The sequence below is a fragment of the Fukomys damarensis genome, unplaced genomic scaffold, assembly GCF_012274545.1.
Source record: "Fukomys damarensis isolate Sample0158 unplaced genomic scaffold, DMR_v1.0_HiC HiC_scaffold_18, whole genome shotgun sequence".
NCBI lineage: Eukaryota > Metazoa > Chordata > Mammalia > Rodentia > Bathyergidae > Fukomys > Fukomys damarensis.
Genome location: NW_022900930.1, coordinates 39,262,588 through 39,284,340, shown reverse-complemented (window position 1 = coordinate 39,284,340; position 21,753 = coordinate 39,262,588). Strand labels below are relative to the sequence as shown.

General features: G+C 38.4%; 1 protein-coding gene across 9 annotated transcripts in view; it reads right to left on the bottom strand.

Moving 5' to 3' along the window:
• Positions 1–2,402: 2,402 nt before the first annotated feature.
• The window catches only part of Npy1r (neuropeptide Y receptor Y1), a 20,205-nt gene continuing 854 nt past the window's right edge, over positions 2,403–21,753 (bottom strand). Inside the window, exons 2-5 of one of the 9 annotated variants that reach the window (XM_033765460.1) lie at positions 21,090–21,245; positions 20,881–20,979; positions 4,163–5,007; positions 2,403–4,056 (exon numbers count right to left, since the gene is read on the bottom strand). In XM_033765460.1, the coding sequence (XP_033621351.1) occupies positions 3,604–4,056; positions 4,163–4,861 (1,152 nt within the window). In that variant the 5' untranslated portion in view covers positions 4,862–5,007; positions 20,881–20,979; positions 21,090–21,245 and the 3' untranslated portion in view covers positions 2,403–3,603. Of the gene's footprint in view, positions 4,057–4,162; positions 5,008–8,703; positions 8,768–9,746; positions 10,271–10,500; positions 11,656–20,880; positions 20,980–21,089; positions 21,246–21,753 lie in introns of those variants that run through there. The other 8 variants (XM_033765458.1, XM_010629878.3, XM_010629877.3 and 5 more) reach the window with 8 other exon arrangements.

Below are 21,753 nucleotides of genomic sequence, written 5' to 3'. Positions count from 1 at the left end.
AAAAAAAAAAAAAAAAAAAAAAAAAAAGAGTTAATCTTAGATCTCAGTGGGTAGCTTTGAAAAATATGTATATTTTTATTTTTCTGATGTAATTGGAATTGGGAGAAAACATGCACCCTAGATGTACACAATAGTGACCCAATACTGTAAGGCAGGAGATGTAGAGGTTGTGGGATTCAGGCAGAGGCTGGCACGTGGGGAAAGTTTCATTGGGTGTTGATTACAGATTCAGCCACACTAAGGCTCAGAAACGAAGCTACCTGCATTTGCATCCCGGTTCTGTGACTTGCTATCTCAGTGACATTGAACAGATTGTACAACCCCTCCTGCCTCGATTTCTTTATCTATGAAGTAAAAACAGTATTATGATATAGGGTAGTTTGTGATAGGTGCTGCCTGCCTGAGAGCTTTCCTGAGAAATAATGAATAAAAGTGAAAATAAAAGTGAAGTTTTATGCAAAACACACCTACTCACACAATAAGTGGCAAGTGCTGACATTCTAATACACACACAAATATATTAAGGAATCATCAAATGAATGAAATCTGAACTTTGTTAATTTTTTTCCTGATAAGTTCTGCTATCATTCTCAACAGCTCAAATATTTAAGGCCAAAATGTTGACTCCAGGGATAAGTAGTTAAAATATGGAGACTATGAAAGCATTCAAGTTTAATTAAGAAATTTCCTTAATTTTAGACTTCTTAATTATTGAGCAAAGCAACCTTGGCTATGATTTAAAAGCATAGTACTGCCAATAACCTTCCTGAATCACAACAATGGTGCAAAGGTAGATTCATCTCCGGAACCTCGGCTTGAACCTGCCTCTTTACCAGGTTTACTGTGTGTGGACGAATACTTGCATTGTCAAGACATCTAACTTATTTGGCTATCAAACATTTAATTACAGTATAATACCTACTTGTGGGAATTAGTTGAATAGAAGTAGAGAATACCTAATGAGAAGTAAAGAAATAAAATTAATGTGAGTAAACAAAGCCTACTTTTAAACAAAATTGTCTAATTCAGAAGGGGATTATGAATGGGGATTATAATGTCTTGGCCATTTTCTCTCAACTGTTCTACTTGATTCCATTCCTTTCTTGGGAAAGAGATGAATTTTACTCCTCCTCTGACACACAGTCTGTAGCTCAGATGTACATTTCAGATTCAACTTTGGGTCCCTCTTAGTTACTGCACCTGCACACAACAGTTTTTAACACATGCAAAGTTTAAAAATTCTAGCTATGAGCAATTTCTTTGAAATTCGTATAGGTTATATTATAATTATGCTCTTGTAGTAAATAATAATTTATTTTTATGCATAGATTTAAGAAAACAAAATGGATCTATAGTTTATGTTTCTTATGGTCATTTATTCCTTCTTGAACTTCAACATACTGGTGTTGAAATTAGACTCAAATTTTAGCTCATCAACATTTTTGGATAAAACAGAAGCATTTGATGTTTAGTTCATTATTTATGTAGATTTAAGAATTCAGTGGGGCACACAGCTGCCGAAGGAGAATCCTTGAAATGGCTATCTCAGCAAATCTGCTGACAGATAAGCACCTACATATTAAGTCTTCCTAAGTAGCAATCTGTTTCTATGGCACCTAGGTAGAAAAGACAGAATTTTCCATCAGTTCCTGAAAGCAGAAAAATACTAAGTAGTTAAGATTCTCAAGTTTGGGTAAAAAAAGGTGTTAATTTCCAGTAATTTTTTTTTTTTTTTTTTTTTTTGGTACCGGGGATCGAACTCTGGTTCTTGAGCTTGCAAGGCAGGCAGTGGAACTGCTAAGCTAAATCCCTGGCCCCTCCAGTAATAATTAAAAGTTAATTTTAGGACATTCTTGGGCTGTAATTTAATTTCTTATTAAAAATCAATGGAAAAGTTTGATATTTGTTTGATTTACAAGGCCAGCGACTCAATTTTCTAAAACCTAAAATCTTTGCTTCAGTTAGGAGTGAAAATAATATAGTACAAAAGAAAATTTCTCGTTAAAGAGAAACGCCAGGATATGAACTTAATGTGAGCATAAGTGAGAGGAAAGGAAGAAAATGTATTCATTATTTATTTTTTGGTTTTAGAGTATTTTTGGGAAAACCTCTAAGTAGTTGGCACTGTGCCATATGCACTGGGGACAGTCACGTTTGATGGTCCCTGTCTTAAAGAAGCTTTCAAGACAGCAAGACAGGGTGCTTGTCCATCATTAGATAGACTACAGAGTAGAAAATGTGTCATTACTGAGCTGATACGGGTGCAGCAGGACATCATGGGAGAGAAGGCAACAGACAAGGAAAATGAAGCTAAACAGAGACACGTTTGAGACTCTTCAGAAAAAGCAAAAACAATTTTAATAAAGAAAGTGCTTGCTCTTCTGAATCAAATACATTTAATACTTTGTATAATACATTGAAGATGTGTCTTGTTCTTCAAAATGTCTTTTCTCAAAAACATTATGAGGCTCGATCATGATTACAAGATACACAAAATTAAGTATATTAGCACACCACAAACACCCAGTACTTGCTATAGTGTGTGGTTTATAAAATTTCACAAATCACACAGATTATACAAAGTAACAGAGCTATAGGAAGCTTTTAGGCATTTATAATTGCTAGCTAAAGTGAACATTTTTTTAAAGCATTGTCTCTTGGTATTCTTAGCTTTGAAAGATGGTCAGTGAAAGTTAAAAATAATTTACTATATAGGCACTGCTGTATAGAAAATACATTTCCTATTTCTATATACCATAAGCTAGAAATGTCTTCTGAATTACATGATGGTGTCAGAAAGCTTGATAAACACTGAACAGTCTGTAAAGGAAGGGAACCTCTTGACTATCAGTTCAAATAAATATAGTTTATTTACAGTAATACTAATTTACTTATTAAACTAATTACTCTGAAATGCTTTGGTTGTCAGGTACCAAAATAGTTTAGAAATCAGGGAATTGATTTCCCACTTCATTCTTGTATGTGGTCTAATTCCCTGTGTTATTCATAGCTGAAAAGCATTTTTATACATTTTCACCTTCAATGATACTCAATTAGGAGAAACAATTAAGTCATCTCTTAACATTAGAAATAAAAAGACAAATCACTCCTGAATAACTTTAGACTCTCCTTTGGTTCCATATTCTTACTGTAAACTTTGCATGCTGCCACCTCTGTAGCAGATAAAGTGATGCCTCTCGTTAATTAGGGTGACCCAGTGTAATCACACTCTAATATAATCAAGGTGGCCCAATATAATGCGAGTTTCAGGGGGCTTCTGAAGTCAGTTTCTCATAATATTTCAAAAAAAAATCTTTCCAATAAATAGAGTCTCAAAGTCTTCATATTATATGCATAATTTTGTAAAAAGCACTTTCAGGAAATCTAGCTAAAACTATTGCAGGGAGATTCTAAAGCCCCCACATTTTGTTCCAAATGTAATCATGACAACCATGACAAAAGCAGTGAAACAAGACAAGAAACTCTTGGTCTGTCTCAAATGATTTCACCCCCATTCCTCGGGAGAACAGGTAAATGCAAGTATGCAGCAGGCTGTGCTTGCATTTAAACAGATGTCAGCGAGACCATGCCCTCCAGACACGTTCAGACTTTTTCGTTATCATCACTGCTGATTTTTTTAAATGCAATTGGGCTTGCTTGCTTCAAAGAAGTCTTTGACACATCTGTGTGCATGGTAGACATGGCTATTGTCTCATAGTCATCATCCCGAGACCGGAAATCACAAAAGTTAAAGAAGAACTGCAAGTCCCTCTGAAAGTTTTTGTTCAGGAACCCATAAAATATGGGGTTGACACAGGTGGATATCATTGCTGTGAGGTGGCACAGCAGGAATAACAGATTGTGGTTGCATGTGGCAATGATCTGGTGATTCCAGTCAAACACAGTGTTGAAGATGGTAAGAGGAAGCCAGCAGACGGCAAATGCCACCACAATGGACAGCAGCATAATGTTGATTCTTTTGTTTTCACTGGACCTGTACTTATTGTCTCTCATCTTGTCCATCATGTTGTTTCTCCTTTTTAAGCGAATGTATATCTATAAAGGAAAAAAAAAAAGAATTCAAATAGCACTACTTGCTTAATGACGAGTTCTGCAGAAAGAAGGTAAAAAGGGCAAAAGTAGGGAGACAAGGTTTTCTTACCTTAAAGTAGCATATAAATATAAAGCAGAGTGGACCAAAGTACTGCAGCACCAAGAGAAGAGTAGTGTAAGACAGCCTGTGAGAATCCGACGGAAATTTATCGAAGCATACCAACTTGTCTTTAAAGGCCTCCAGGGTTACATTTTGGAATGGCTCATCAGTCAGCACTTGATAGATCAGGAAGGGCAGAGAAGAAGCCACCGCAAGAACCCAGATGACAGCGATACCTATGTAAGCATGTCCGTTGTTTGGTCTCCACCCTCGTGGGTTGATGATCAGCTGATGTCGCTCCACAGCAATAAGAACCAGAGAGAAAATGGACACAGTGATTGAAACACACTGCACAAAGGGGTTCAGTTTGCACATCAGCTCGCCAAAGACCCAGTGATCCATTAGCGTGTAGACAAATGTGAAGGGAAGACACATGATGGCAACAAGCAAGTCTGAGAAGGAAAGGTTCACGATCAGGATATTGGTGACGTTTCTCATCTCCTTTTGTTTCAAGATGATTAAGATCAAAGCCAGATTTCCAGAGATCCCAAGAATGATCACAGCTCCATAAGCAAGAGCCAAGGTAAATATCACAGCCAAGGGCAGATGACAATCATCATTTTCAAATGCCAGAAATGGGGAATTCTTCTCTGACAAATTATAGTGAGCTGAATGATTTTCAATCTGGGAAAATAATGTTGAATTCATTTTGATTGTTTTTGTTGTTACAGATTGAACAAATGCACAGTATGTTTCTTCAAATCATTTTAACTGTTCAGTTTATTCTTCTTTCCCTTATTGGACTCCATCTACCGTTATTACTTGGAATTCTTCATTCCCATGAAGGGAACAACCTATAATGAGAAAATGAACAATTCTGTTACTAATGGCAGTCAAAATGAATTTTGTTTTGTGGAACTCTTTAAAGTGAAGACACTGCAACTTGTCTTTATATATACGTATGTATATATACGTATGTATATATATATATATATATACATACATATGTATATTGTAAATGTCTTTTTTAAGTGGAAGAATCATGCAAACATTTTGAATTTTAAACTTCTTGAAGTATTTTTTAATTAGATTGGATTACACATCAAATTTCAGTGATCTAAGTAAGGTGTACATAAATCTCAGGTCTCCTAAAGTTTTACAGAAATAGTACATCAGAACTTTCCTAGACACTATAAAAATGTGAATGTGTAACAACTTAAAGAACAGACGAAAACATAAAAAATACAAAACAAAGAAAGAAAAATAACAGCACATACATAATTATTCATTATACTACATAAATGATGAAATCAGTGCAGAAGCCAAGTTGTGAGAATAGCTCACCACATAATGGTGCTTTTCAAGATAGACGTTATTTAGCACAAGTATATTCAATGGGACATGATCAACTCAGAAAAATATCAAAAAAACTTTGCCAAAAGAGGGAGTGTAGGAAGACTAAGTGATGTTTTATCCAAGAAATACTTAGAATGGTAGAGATACCACTACCATATTTTAATATGTGGTCTCTAGAATATAGGATCCAGGCTTAGAATATTGTGTCTAGCTATACAAGTTAGAAGCAGGACTGAGAGATACACTTTAAAATCACATCATTATGAAGAACAGAAGTTTAATCTAATGGAATTAATTGCCTACAAAAGTAGCAAGAGATCCATCACAGGGAAGACCACTTTGAAGAAGTCTTGCATTGTGTAGGAGTGCTAAGACTCCAGGATTTTTTATTAATTAGTCCAATGCCTTCAAAAGATTTCTAAGGGTTTACCTATGAGAATATCCTCCCTTCCCATAAGATTATATGTGCATCTATGCATTTTAGTTGTAATTTTGATCACCTACAACATTTGTGGAACAAATATTCTTGTCTTACTAGCAAGACAAATCTCAGACAATAGCCATGTAGAGATTAAAAGTTCCTGTTAAAAAAATCTCTTATTTTTTTCAAGATTACTAATTAAATATACGAGATGGGATTTATTGTGTTAACTAGGAGACTATTGTGGCTGTGTTAAGAAACTCAATTGCATTTCTTTTTTTTTTTCTTGCTTATGTGAGAATAAGAAGATTGTGTACCTTTCTTCCACTGAAATGAAAATAAGAAATTTAGTGAAAACAAAAATGCATTTGCCTTTTAAGTGATTCCTTTCATAAACCTTTCTTTTAGTGGTCCTGCTTTCTAGAATATGGGATGTTTTCTATCATCAACCTGCATTTTAGCCTCATAAAACTAAAACACAGAAAAATAGAAGTGATTTTTCAGCAAGTCAAAATAAAGTATTAAGGAATGTTAATGGGACAGTTTCGAGGGGAAGCATCATTTAAAATATGGCTTTTTCTCCCTCTCTGGAACACTCTGGAATGAGCGCCTAATACTAATGGTGTAATCACGTCTTCTAAAGAATTCGGAAGGCAGAGGGAGAATGATTAGTTAATGCTGGTTTGGATGTGAGAACAAACTTTGAAGCAGTGTGTAGTAATTTTTATTTTAGTTATAGTCCTGGGGATTGGGCCAGGGCCTTCATGCTGAACAATATTCTTCAATCTTTTTTTATTTTTCATTTTGAGACATGGTCTCACTAAAATGCTCAGGCAGGACTCAAACTAGGGAGCCCCCTGCCTCAACTTCCCAGATTGCTGGGATTACAGGCATGTGGCACCGTGCCTGGCACTGCAACAGGTAGTAATTTTAAGGCTTTTTTGAAATCCCTCACTTTCTTAGCAATTCAAGAAAATTACCCTCATGCTTCATAATCAAGTTACTCTAAAGATGTTTGACATTACTTTTTAGCTATGTTTTTCTTCATTTGTGCTAACAGTAGCAGAGTAGCGATGTACATTTCCATTATGCTATGGCTCCCATATCTTGTTGACCGTCAACAAGTTCCACCAGGTGCCTGAGAACCTTGGTATGAGACACGTGTAGTATGGATTATTGTCCTTCCTTAGCCTGATACTTAACCATCTTTACATTATGCCTTCTTTCCACTCTACACTCTCACAAGTGCAAAAGGAATGTTCCATCCTAGACAGGCCCCTCTCTGCAGTCTACCAAGGATAACTGCATTTCCACCCGCTGTCATTCTCCCTACTTGGGGTTCTCTCTATCCACATCCTACCCATCCCTCAAAGTACTATTTATTTCCTTGATTTCTTAATTGGATCCCCGGTATTTTAATATATATATATAATGTCTTTAAGGTAGGCATTGTTCATACTTCATAGTGCCTTGAAAATATTAGACCTGAAATAAAACTATATCTCTGATAGATTAGATGAGTGGTTATAGTAAGATCTTGTCTAAATCTGAACATCCATAGCTGAATTCTGTTATAATCTTTTTAAATGCAAAATGAATGTTTATTATAATACTCATTAGGTGAGGTCAGGTAAATAGGGGAAAATTAGTACTTTGTATTTAAAAAGCGACTTCCTTCTAAAGGAACATTCATTTCTCCAATACATATTTATTTAACACTTATTTTGTGACAGTCTTTGCCTTAGTAGAGAAAACAGTAATCTTTGTATTATGCTTCTAGTATGGTGGAGAGAAGAAAAGATAAAGTGAAAGATATAGTATGCTAGGTGATAAAAAGTGCTATGAGAACAATAAAGCAAGGAAGGAAGACTGGCATTGTTAGGAATCAGTTTAGTACTGGAGTAAGAGGCCTCCGATGGTCTGAGAAGATGACACATCAGTTAAAACTTGATAGTAGTGAGTAAAGAAGTCCCACAGGTATTTCATGGATTGCATTCCACGTGGAAAGAACAAATGTAAAATCCCAAAGGCTAGATTCTATCTGGTATGCTAAGCAGAAAGGAAAGGAGGAATGAGAGCAGGAGAAATTATCAGGGCATTAATTGGGAAGGCTGAAAGGACAGCACAGATGTGCAGAACTTTATTTTAAAGGGATTCACTGCCTCTTACCTCCAAAAGATGCTACTAGAGAGTCTCTGACAAAGACATAAAGTTTTATGACTTTTGCTTTCATATTGGTATTCTAGCTGCTGCCTCCAATACATTTAAGAAAGAAAAGAGAATAAGCAAAGAGATTCATTAGTAGGCTACTTCAAAAATCCAGGTAGAAGGTAATGTGGGCACACACCAAGATATTTACAGTGGAAAGGAAGGAAAAAAGTTTTATATCCACTGATTTACTTTCACAATCATGGAAATTCATGAAAACACCTATTAAATTATTTCAGTGCATGGGCTAAGAAGACAGAATTCTTACAGATAAATTTAGGTAAACATACTGAGACTCTACTCTGATACCTTTGACATTATATTTGATGGACATGCCCTTTGAGGCATAATGGTTTTCCTACTAAGTAGAAGCCAACTTAGTTATGCAAAAAATGCAGCCTTTAGTTTTTAAACAGTGTTTGTGAGCTTCGTTTGCTAAGTGCAGTGTTGGTAGTCATTCCATTTAAGTAAAATAGTTTAGCATTGGATACATATCAGTTCACCTTAGTATAACTTCAATAAAGAATAATTGTCAGAAATAGCAGAAGTAATAGAGCTTACATACCTGATCTTTGCAAAAGAAGACAATTTGGCATTTACTGTTCCAATATATATCTGTAAAATAAATTCTACAAGTACAGACATTACAAAAATTTAAGACTCTTAAATCTCAGTATAGCTGTCATGTACAGAGGCAAAATAGAGATACTACATACAACACTACTTGGCCAGTTAGCCCCCTGGTAGGAGGAATCTCCTTATCCTTCTTTTCAATTAGAACACTAGGCCTTCTCTGCTTACTGTTCCATGCTCTTCCCACCTGAAAGGACAGCTCTCTGGGCATAGGTTGCTGCAAAAATATTTTTTTTTCCAAATACCGAAGAGTGTTTATCTCTTTCATTTGGGAAGACACGTTTGTGGTTGCGCAGAGTCCCAAAGTTACTACAAGCTTATCTAAACCAGTTATGTAATTCTCCATTCCTTCCCTGCACAGGGGAAGAAGGGCATGTTGAACAGACAGCTGCCTTAAGACAATAAGAAAGACTCATAAGGTCATAGTCAGGCTGCAGCCCTGGGATGGAATTGGGTCCAACAGCTTCCCCCTCCCCCACACTGTGGTACGTGCTCTGGACCGGGGTACTGTTCTGTAGGACCAGTCCTGATGGACAGGCGAGCTCTGCACCTGCCCCCACCTGTATGTGCTGTCTCAGGAGTGACCCCTTATGCCTAGGACGCAGGGGACATGGGGAAATCACTGAGCGCTCAAAAATAAAGAAGGAAAGAAAAAGGAAACATACCCCCCCGGGTTTTCTCTCTGCAATAGGAGTTACCAAGGAACGAAGCAAGATGCATTCGGTCAAAATTCCATCTGGCATGCTTTCTGGCCAGTTTTGTCATACTGTAGATTACCCGGATCTCTTCTATCCCTCACCCCCTACCCATACACATGCACCCATCCATCTCTCCGAAAATGTCCCTGCCCGAGATGACAAGACTGGCAAACAGCAAGCATCCACATCAACCAGGAACAATCAAGCAGCCGAAGTCATTTCTCTCTCTCGTTAGCTCGACGCCTGTCTTTAAAACATGCACCTCTCTCCATTCTACCTGGGGGTCCGCGGGACACCATGACAAACCACGTCTTCCTGCAGTCCACCCCGAGAGTCCCAATCCAGCAAGATCCAAAAGCAGCTAAAGAGTTCGATGATAAAAACTCCTAAATAGGAGCAAAGAGCTTGGTGTCTGCCGGGCGCAGTGACAGACTGGAAGAGCCCCAGGCGGGGAGCTCCGTGTTCGAGTCCAGCCTAGATAAGTGGGGAGGGGCGCCCTCCCTGGGGTCCCCGCCCCGGGCCAGCCTGCACCGCCACCTCCAGGGACAGCGACTGAGGACCCTGAACCAGAGGCGAGGGCAGAGGGCTCGCCCGTGCCACCCACCGTTCCCAGCTCGTCCCAGCGGGTGACTCCAGGAAAACTCCCGCCGAGGACGGCTCCAGAAAAACGTGAAAGGTGCGGGAGGTGCGGGGAAGACCTAGGGGAGCACCTACCTTCCCGTTCTCCCGGGCCTTTGAAGAGAGCTTTGGGAGGAGGAAAGTTGGATCGCGCTCCAGAAGCCGGCGGCAGAGAGGCTCCAGGACGCGCGAACTCGGGCCAGGCTCCTCTCGCGGAGCCCGCTCTTCCCCCCGCGCAGCTGCCGAACATCTGGAGCAGCGGCGCCCGCCCGCTCCCGGCGAGTTGCAGGGCTGACTGCACGCCCCAACTCAGTTTCGGGCATTCGCAGCCTCTGCCCTCCTTTCTTAGCCCTCTCTCCACCAACGAGGGCTTTCTCAAAAGTCCCTTTAAAAAGCGTGAACTTGAAACTTACCGTCTTTTGAATTCGTCTTTTTCGCCCGTTTGTTAGAGCAGGAAAGGTGCCCTGCGAGGGAGCAGGGACAGCAGCAAAGATCCGCTGCTATTTCTCCTGCTCAAACCCTAGAGATTGCTGAAGATAGGAAGAGACGCCCCTTAAAGCCGAACTCCACCTCATCGTGGGATCACATGACGGCGCCCCGAGGAGCACCCGGGCTCCCACACCCCCAGCGCCTCCCCTTGGAGATTCACCTCGAGGGCGCGTTGCCTAGGAATTCTGGAAAGAAAAGCAATTGAACGCGAAGCATGCATTGTTAGACACAGACGCACAGCGCAGAGCAAAGTGAGCCTTCATCCCTACAGAGTCCTTGACTCCGGGAAGGCGGCGCGATTTTACATGGCTTTTAAAAAGTCAGTGCCACTGTGATTTCTCCTTTGTTTGCAGGTCAGTGCCATCTGGTGGCCGAAGTCCTGAAACCTCCGTTCTAAACCTAACTCCAGAATGAAAAGTGTTTATGAAATTCGCAATGCACTGTAGCGACGCCACTAGTTTTTTGCTTTCTGTGGTGACGCGTAACTATTTCTCACGCCACTACCGAGAAGTTTTTTTTTTTTTTTTTTTTTTTTTGTCTATAAGTGAACAAAAAGACCTTTACCAAGCCACAATTGCAAATCTCGGTTGAGGGGGCCTGGCCTTCCTGTCTTCCTTTGTATCCACTGCGAAAATGCATTGAGTCATTTGTTCCCTGTGTCTAGCTGCTGTTTGTAGTTTGGGGGGACGAAAAGGATGAAGTGAGCATTTCCCTGACGGTCCAAAAGAGTCTATGCAATTTCCTTCGTGCTTAACCTACTACAGTACAGAGCATTATAAAAAACAGAATTCACAGGAAAGGAGATCGGTGGTAAGAACCCGTCATGGTGCTCTGTGATTCAAGCTAATTATGGACACATTGATCTCAGTGCTACATGTTTCTATTCTAGTTTGAAAACTCAAAATTGGGCAATAAACACACCCCCAGTGATTTACTGATGTTGATGACTGGGACTTCTTCCAAATCAAACTGTCACCAAAAAAAGCCTTCCTAACAGAGACATGGGCGGTAAGATATGCACAACAAAACAACCCTGATCACCTCGTGTCTTCAAAGTAAAAACAAAATAAAATTCTGAAACATGGAGTCCCTTGAACTTTACACTGTTGAAAAAACTATCTTCTACTTCTGCTTGTTAGCATGAATAATCATTATTTAAATATATTTATTTATATATTTATATATTATATTTCAGTATAAGATTATTTATATAAGTGGTGATGTACACAACCTCCTTTTCTCCTCAGAAAAGTTTTTGAAAATATTTGTTTTTAGACATTTCACGTAGTTGAGAAAGGATTATGATCAAGAATAGCATGAGCATACTACAAATATCCTATAGGTAAATAATAATAGATAGGAATATGCATTTTAAAACTCCAGAGTGTATTATGTTTCTACTAATTCTGTCTACCCCATGCTCCTGGAACAAAGTTAGGAGTTGATTATCAAATCAGTTAGTTTTAGCCTCCTGCAAGAATTACAAGTGGAATAATTTAATTCTCTACTAAGAACATATTTTTAAGTAAAATCTTAGAGTATATCAGCAAATACTGTGGATTTGAGACTATGATTTGTGCTCAGATACTTTACATTCTGTATTTTCCAGGAATGTTAATAAATACGCATCTGCAATAAGGCCTTCACTAATATGACCACTGCATTTTGCTGTTTTATTAAATCAGTTTTTATGACATGTCCCCCTGAACGTGAACTGTAAAGCAACATATTTGATATATTAATACCAAATACAAAGATCATTGGTCTCAAATGAAAAATCATTGGTCTCAAAGACTTTTTTCCCTGTCAAAATTTTTATACAAAGAGAAGTTTTGACATGCTCATCTATAGCAAAAGTATATATTTCCTACCTAATATCATTTACTACTGACTCTTTCCAGGGTATAAAGTAGAAAAATTAGGGATGATGTGGTGACCAAATTCAACATAATTATTGCCATCTTATGGGAGGTTTAAAGTAAGCAAAGTAATCAGAAAGCCTCAGAAGATATATGCTAAATTTTGAAATAATTTCTTTTTCTACTCTTGAGTTAGATATGTTTGTATTTGGGATTCAGACTGGATAAAATCTCACCTTTGCTAGGGACAGAGAACTTTTTGGAATTATGTGTACTTTTTACTGAAATTTCATAACACCCTGACATATAAATTATGACTGAGATAATGAAATGGATACCCTACCTCATGTTTTCTTGCACAACAGTCTTGCTTGGTCGTTTAAACGGAAGAGTGGGATTGGCTTATTCAATCTAAGCCAATCTTAGTTTTATTATCTAAAAAAATGGAACATCTTTACAGTCAGGCTCAGCCTTTAAATTTTATGATTCAGTAATCGTTTAGGTAAAAGTGTGTCATTACATTTGCCACTGGAACTTAAAAGGTGTAGTTGCTTTGTTGGTCTCCTAATGAATTTCTGCCTTAAAAGGGCTAACGTTCATGAAATGCTACTCATCCCTGATTTGGGTAAATTATCATAGAGAAGAATCTTGAGAGACATTAAAACTCCCTACAAAAAGTGAAATGTAGATGACACCGACAAGGAAGATGTCCGCTGGGGCAGAACTGACCGTGAAGCTCGCTGGTGAAGCAGTTCCCATCGTATGAATCATATGCCAAGTTTTGGGTTTGTGTGTGTGTGTGTGTGTGAGACTTATCTTCTGGATTTACAGCGTTGATAGATATAAGTACAATGTCATTTTATGAAATAAGACTGCTTTATGAGCGCATAAAAAAAATGCGTAGTGGTTTTGAGGCCTGCTTTGCAAGTGCAAGGTCCCGAGTTCAATCCCTGGTACTAAAAAAAAAAAATGCTTTCAGTAAATCAGTGGCATACCATCAGCTATAAATGATCTCAAACTCTGAGTATTAAAATTTATTTTTTTAAAAAAGAGCTAATGGAATATATATAGTAAATAGCTTTGACTAAATTTGGTCAGAAATGGTTAATAGGTAAATCTTGGAAGCAGCCTATATATCCATAACAGAAAAACTGATAAAGAAAATGTGGTATATATACATAACAGAGTGCTACTCCACCATAAGTGCAAATAAATTAGAATCATTTGTAAGAAAATGGATGCATTTTGAGAACATAATGTTAAGTGAAATAAACCAGATGCACAGCTTAAATATTGCATGGTCTCTCTTGTACGAGAATCCCAAATAATTAATAAGGAGCAAAATAAAGGACAGATAAGGGTGAGTAGGGAGATTTTTCTCAAATGGAAAGGGGATGAGGAGATGGAAGGAGAGGGGAAAGAAAGGAGGAAAAGGAACGAGCAAAGGAATCAGGATGAGTAAAAGAAGAAGCAGTCGATAGAGTCATTTTATTCACTTGTTTTTTTAAAATTAATCATCGGAAAGAAATGACAATTAATTTAGTGAAAATGTAATTATACAAGTCCATAGACAAGCTATTAAATTGTCTTTCATGTGTAAAAGTTATTCCTCTTTGTAGGTTTGCTCTTGATTTGAAATGAGAATGCACTTCAGTAAAGTTTTTATTTGGTTACTCAGATTACGTATTTAGGGCATTTTTTCAACTCTATCAGAAAAATTCTGACAAGGGAAAAAATGAGAACCAAGACCTGTCATGTAAAGGTACAAGATCCCAATGATGAATGTAACTGTACTGTATCCCTAAAATGTACCAACAAACTCAATGAGGAAAAAGAAAAAAGAAAAATACTGTAGAAAGGTAAGACCTTAAAGTTACTTAGTAAATATTCAAGCTTTGTTTGCAAGATGTATATTGTCAGGCAACCTTCAGACATTCAACAAAAGCGTAATGTTATCTCACAAAATTGTAATATTATATATTACATGGTGTCATGAAAAGGTTTGGCATTGTTACTATCCTTGTTTTAATAATAATTATTATTATTGCCTCCATCTTTCTAGTCAGAGAGATAGGGCAAGAATGGCTGGTGAAGGGGGTAAAGGGAGGGCAGGGGTAAGGGGAAAAAATGAGAACTAAGACCTGTCATGTAAAGGTACAAGATCCGATTGATGAATGTAACTGTACTATATACACAAAATGTACTAATAAACTCAATGAGGAAAAAAAAAAGAATGGCTGATGAGAAGGGGAATTATGAATGCCACCACCAGGAACTTCTGTCACCCATGAGAAGCATCCCTTCCTAATTGTTCATCTTCCCCCAACCCTTCCCTGAGGTCTCTGATTTGTTATTAAACTCCTTCATAACATAACACTTGAAATAGCGAATCCCGGTACAACAGACTTGGCCTAAGCTGTAAAACTACAGCACACTTTTTCCAAAAGAAAAAAAAAAGAGATTCCTTATATACACCTAAGTAACATTAAAAAAAATGAACAGATACTGGTGGTGAAGTATCCCTGCTTATCATTTTGCTAAGGTAAGTATCCTGTCCTCATTCTTTTGAGACCTAGCCATTGCTTTTTTTTCCCCAGATGCATATAAATCTAGAAAATATCAAAAACTGCCCAAAGTATAGTCTGATTCCTCTGAATTCAGGACATCACTTAGCTACCTCTCACCTTGCACAGTACGTTGGTGTAAACAACACAAGTGCAGGGCTCGGGATTTAGCTCAGTGGTTCTGGTGCCTGCCTCTCAAGCACAAGGACCAGGGTTCAATCCCCAGTACCAAGAAACAGAACAAAACAGTACAACTGCATAGACAAGACATTTAAAACCCTACTTGAGCTTTAAATACTATCCACAAATTCCCAGTGTTCAGTGACTACCAATCTTCTCCTCTTCCAGATTATTTTAAAATATCCCAGCTCTCCCCCAGCCCCCTACTTCATACCCTCCATTTCCTGAGTTCTCTTTTTTCAGATGAGCAAAGGCCAGCAAGGATTTCTTCCCTAACTCTCATACACATACTTTTGGCAGTGGATCTTCTAAACAGACTCTGAGTCAACCTAGTCTGCTGAGATCTCCCAGCAGTGTCCCAAGTACCATGGGACATGGTGAAGCCATCTCCCCTGTGCTCTCCAGAGTTGTTGACCCACACAGTTCATCAAATGCTGAGCCTAAGAACTCTGAGTTGTATTCCACTAAGTCTTGTTGAGGTTTGTTAGACAATGATAAAGTAACTATAAGCATCTGTTTATGTACTGACTTTTATTTATTTGTTGTTTGGCTCAGTATTAAAATAAAAACTAACACTAAATTGCTCATCTCTGTCTCATAGTGACTCCCTCACCACGTCAGATCTTCTCTAGCTGCCTTCTCTTTCCCTGCTAACCACTCCAAAGATAAGCTATATTTACTATCTGCTCACTTTCTCCTCAAATATGGCCCACTTGAAACTGACTCTGCCCAGGACACCTGAGAACAAAGCCAGTGGATGCAAGTCACAGTTTATTATGTTTATTCTTTATGTGTTGGTGGACCCTTTTCACTATCTTCTCTTCCTGGAATCTTATTTTCCTTCGATGTCACTAACTCCATACTTCAAAGTTTTCCTCATTGGATATTCCCCAGTCTTCCTTTGAAGGGCCTACTATCTCCATCTAGTTCTGAGGTGTTTTTCTCTCAGGATCCTATTATCTAAGCGGGTTAAAGCTAGGCTGTGTGTATTGCCTCGCACCGATACCCAAATTGTTTACTTCCTCCATATCAGGCGAGGGTTTATAGCTCAATACCTGCCCACACCAACTCAAATTTGCACATCAAATTGCTTTAAAATAATCAAACATCATTTTAGTCATTTCGAACCTGTCTACTTTACATGTCCTGCAAAACTCCACTGAACATCTGTTAATCATAGATAAAACAACTCCTGCAGCTATAAAAGGCACCAAGTCACTGCTGTCTCTTAGAGTTCTCTGACCCTCAGACTCCTAGATGCTGCTAAGTGATGTCACCTAGATGTGCAAAGTCCTCTCTCATTTTCTCTTCTCTCTCAAGAGTTCCCTTGTCTTATCCTCTTCTGAGTGGTAAGGTGGCTCTGCTCTCCCAGGAAGTTCTTTGCTAGGGGACACTGCCTTCATTGTGTAACCTTTCCAGAACCACCCAGATAAAAATTGTGCCTTTCATGATCCTGTTTCTCCTATAATCAACCCTGAATCAAACTTGCCAGAGAATCCAATCATCATTGTCTTCTCCTTTTTTTTTTAATTCTTAATGGATACCCTTTGTCCTTGCTAGTTCATAACCCCAAATTTCTATCGATAGTGTAGATCTCTGCTAGCTTTTTTTGGCAAGTGTGTTTCTTAGCTCATGGATGTGATCTAATCATCATTATCATCCTTCATCCCTGTCATTCCTTTCTTTCATACTCTCAAATCCAATTGGTCATCAATTTCCATTGTTTCTCCTAAATATCTCTCATACATGTTATCTCACCTCCACTAAACTCTACACGTGTCTCTATGAAGGGTCTTTGCCACCAACTGCTTCCAGTTGCTATGGAGTCATATCTCTCTAGCCTAAACTGTCCACTTTCTCTCTGTCCAGATCCTTCAGGCAAGGAGAAAACCATGTTCTGTTAAGACAAACTCAGTTTCATCCCCTACCTCAACATTTTGAGTTAATCTGAACCATTCACACTTTTAGGAACGTGTCCTCCCTTCATTTCCAAAGTCTTCCTAGCCCATTCCCTCCACCTGGCTCTTAACTCTTTTTCATCCCTCAAACTACAGCTCAGGGACCTCCTCAACTGTGATGACCTCTCTCTCTCTCTCTCTCTCTCTCTCTCTCTCTCTCTCTCTCTCTCATATCTTCTCATCTCTCCACTCTCTTCACAGACTGTTTCATTCTTATTTACATCCCTGTGCCACTCTAGGCTGACTTCTAATGTAGGAATTATCACACTTTATTGTCACAGTTGTTTAGCTGCACAGATCTCTTGAAAGCAGTGACCATTATTTTCATTTCCTTAAACTTAAAGCCTAGAATAATATCTGGAGTATCAGAAAATACTGAGGAGGTTTGGTTGAAAGATTTAAAAACTAGGAATAGATTGGGACGAAGAGAGACTTTTGAATGTCTCAGGTCAAACCTACTTCTTCATTTTAGACATTTTCAGTTATATGATGGATCATTGTCATTTTGTGCACATACATTTTATGTGTATTTCCTGACTACTATGATCTCCATGAGTCTTTCTAAATTTTGGGGTTTTCTTATGTGGTAGTTTTAGTTTCCCCGTTAAGTTTGAGCTTGAATGATGAAACCTAGTGCCTCTGAAAATACTTACAATGTCTTCTGGAGGAAATATACATTTTTTACTACCTACTGGATAACATATTTTTAAAAGCTGAATTACCTGGGAGAATAATAAAAGTAAGAATATGGTAACATGGATTTTGGAAGAGGATGTTATTCAAACATGTTAACTTTTGATTATGGGCTTGTGCTCTGAACATTTCTCTAAACATTCTTTTTATTTTTTATTTTTGGTACCAGGGATTGAACTCGGGTCTTTGTGCTTGCAAGGTAGGCCACCAAACTGCTGAGCTAAATCCCCAGCCCCTAAACATTCTTTTTAAAGACTTTTCAAAAACATACCAAAAGTAAATAAATAAATAAATAGTTTCCCTTCCATTTAAATATAGTAAAGCTATATTTAGACTTAAAACTGTATTTAAAACACTAACCATGAAAATCAGATAACAAACAGAAAAACTTAAAAAATAATATTAGAGGAAACTTATCAATGCTGTTGTGTGAGAGGAGTTTTGATCTGCAAAAAGAATAAATTATGTGGCCTGTAAATGGTTTTGCATGATAAGATAGCATGTCTCCAAAGATATCCATGTTGGCTCCTTTTTATATTTTGTAAGACACCAGAATGTTTTGAAAAGATTCAAATATAATAGCATAAGTATTGCAGAAAAGATAATGTATCAGATAAAAACAGAAAATTTTAGCAATACCATTTTGTTCCTTCTTTTTCCTTTCATGTTTGTCTAATATGGGAGACAAACAATATCTATGACTATCAAATTTTTCTCAAAATACAAAGTGACTGCTATTCTACACATATCTTTAATGTGTGCACGTTAATGATAAAAGTCATCAGGATTCAGAGTTTACAGGGGGCTCCAGGTCTGCTAATTAGAGCATTTCCTTTTACAGACCAAGAAAGTAAACACTAAAAGTCCTTTGTCTAGGGCCATACTACTAAGATGAGGTAGGACCTGTCACCAACCAGATGTTCTAAGTGACTTTTACACAAATATATATGTGATGTGTGATCATAGAACTGTACATATATGTCACATGTAAGTCTGTATGCATTTTCAATATAGAAAGTTAACTTTTAAAAAGAACTGTACATTCTCTTTGGATATCAGTCACTGCTTTATACTCAATGTTTAATTGTCAGGCTGTCAAAAGGAGAAATAAACTGTTACTTAAGGAGCTCTGGGCTCATCAGAAGAAGCCAATAAGTATTTACAGTCCTTCTTAGGCCTTCTAAATTATCATTGACTTCTAAATTATCATTAACTTACTAGAGAAAATGATTCAATGCACACAATATTCTTGGTTAACATATAAAGAGGAGTTCATGTTCCATGAAAAATAATTGTGTGCATTTTACAATAGATTGGTTCCTCATTTTAAAATCCTAAACATTGGTTTATATGCCAAACTATTAGTATTCCAACAAAATTAATAAAACAAGCAACATCATAAAAACATGTTGATAACACACATATATGACCCTTACCACATCTTTAAAAAAATTTAAATTTACCATGATAGAAAAAGTAGATGCAGAAATATTTATGCTTGATGGATACAAAAAAATCCTTAGAGAAAAAAATGCATCTAGTAAAATAATGCTTTTTCTCCATTTTATTTACTCCCACATCTCCTGGAACTAATATATCAGAATCACATGTCATTTGAGATTAAATCAAAGTACTTTAGCAACTGTCCTCTACAAATGGTAGCTATTATTGAAATGGAACAATAATCTTGCCAAAACAGCAGACATGTTCCTCAGCAAAGTGTTACCCCAGGCATAACTGTTCAATAATTTGTTTTAAGAGTCTCAAGTGATCTATAACTTTCACCTTTACAGAGACACAAGCTCTATTTCATAACTGACAACAAATCATGAAAATTGAGATGTAGCCAGTTTAATTTTGTAACAGGCACAAAATGGAACTTAATTTCCCAAATGAGCATTTTATAAATACTGAGTAGGAAAAATAATAAAGCAGAAGTGGACATTACCATTTCTGTTCCCAGAGGTAGTATACCCTCCCGCCTGAATGCCACACCATTAAATGGAAAAAAATATTCTATGATATACTATAGAAGTGATGATCAGTCTTGAATACCTTTGGAGAAACTTGAAGGCAGAAACACATTTATATTTACAGCATTTCTCTGTGTAGCTTATTGCCAATTTCAAATTAACAATTTCTTCAAAACAAAGGATTCTTAACAACTTGCTAATTTATAAATATCCTTAATACTATTTGTCATAATGTGTACTTAGAGAAAAAAATTCTGGGTCCTTTTCTTGGCCTAGCATGTTTGTGGGTGTGGCAGGAAGGAAACATGAGTAAGTTAAATAGAATCATCATCTTAGTTCATTTTCAGTAATAATAACAGTGACTCAGTCTCAAGGTTTGTATCATCCAAAGAAAGATCAAATGTGTGGAAAATTAAAGAATAAAAACTTCTTGTGTTTTTAAGATGCAGTAGTGTGTGCCATAGACTTTTTGGTCAGGATGGGTTTCTGTAGGAAGTGTTTTGTGGAGCCAGTATTTGAAGGATGTTACTAGGGCTGTGTGAAGGATGAAAAGATGGAGATCCATGTGGCCATGTGTAGCACATTAATTACACAAAAGTTGGAGCGAAGAAAGTCCACAATCTAGCTCTGGTTTTCTCCATTTCATTCCTTCTTGACACCTCCATCCCTTCTTTCCCCCACTGCAGAACACCACGGGTCTGCTCCTCACATGCCCATTGCGTTAAGCTCTTGTAGAAAATGCAATGTTCCAGAAACAAAATGTAAAATAATCAATGGAAAATGTATTTTTTTGGAGGCATGTGGAAGGTCTCGGGCAATCTCCGGCTGATAGAATGCTAAACTCTACAGATCCCTGGGGTATCGAAGTCTAAATCAACTCCAAAGGGGCACAGGAATTGTCTGAGCTCTTGGGTAACAGCTAGCAATTTGCTGGGCCAGAAGCTGGATTTACAAGTCACACTGCTCCCCAGGGTAAATTCAGAGTTCAAGTACCGCGGGACGCAAGATTACACCCATCAGGCTAGGCCGTGTCTGTCACACAGTAATGCCCAGTTTTAAAGAAGAGTAAACACATACCTTGTTGCACAGCCCGGGTGTGTTCTGAGACCCACCGCTCTCCCTACCTCGGAATCCCAAAGGTCTGCTGATTAGTGATTGACTAAAACGAAGGCAAATCTGCACAATTAAAAAAACAAAACAAAACAAAACAAAAAACAGATTTAGAAAACATTAGGAATGGGAAGCATGTGGGGTAGGAACAGAGCAAGATTTTTTTGTTTATTTACTTGCTTTTTGTTTGTTGTGGGGGGACTGTCGCTGCCAAAGACAACTCCTTTCATCCCACGTCCTTTTGTTAGTGAGTTCACTCTTAAGAGGCGCTGATTCCACTCCACACTTCCTTTGGGGGTGCTCCCCGCCGCCTGGCCACATCCACGCTACACCTGAGGTGAAATGTGGTCCCCGCTGACTCTCTGGGGGCGGCGGCTGCACTTTCCAGTTTACCTTCCCTCCTAGGCTTCTTCCTCATTTCAAGAGGGTGAAGGAAGAGCTGGGATCTGTTCCGTGTTGCTTGCTCCCCACCCACCCGAACAATGAGACAACCTGGGCCTCGAGGCTTTTCTCTGGGAGGCTAACCCTCAAAATTACTCCCACGCCCACAGAGTTCGTTAGCAGCCAGGGGCAGCACCCGCAAAAATCTCTTTCCCCACCAAGTTAACTTGGTCCCGGAACCCTAGGCCAAAGTGGGGGCGACACCCAGAAAACAGCGGGGTGAGGGCCAGGATGACCTGGGATTCCGGCTTTGGGAGAGGCGGGAGCGAAGCAGGCGCCCTGGGGCAGGCGCCCTGGAGCAGGGTCTCCGGGGGGTCCCTGGAGTAGTCACGTGCCGCCCAGGCGCCTCTAAAACCCTGGCGGCTCCAGCGCCTCCTCCCCATCGCCACCGCCGGGTCC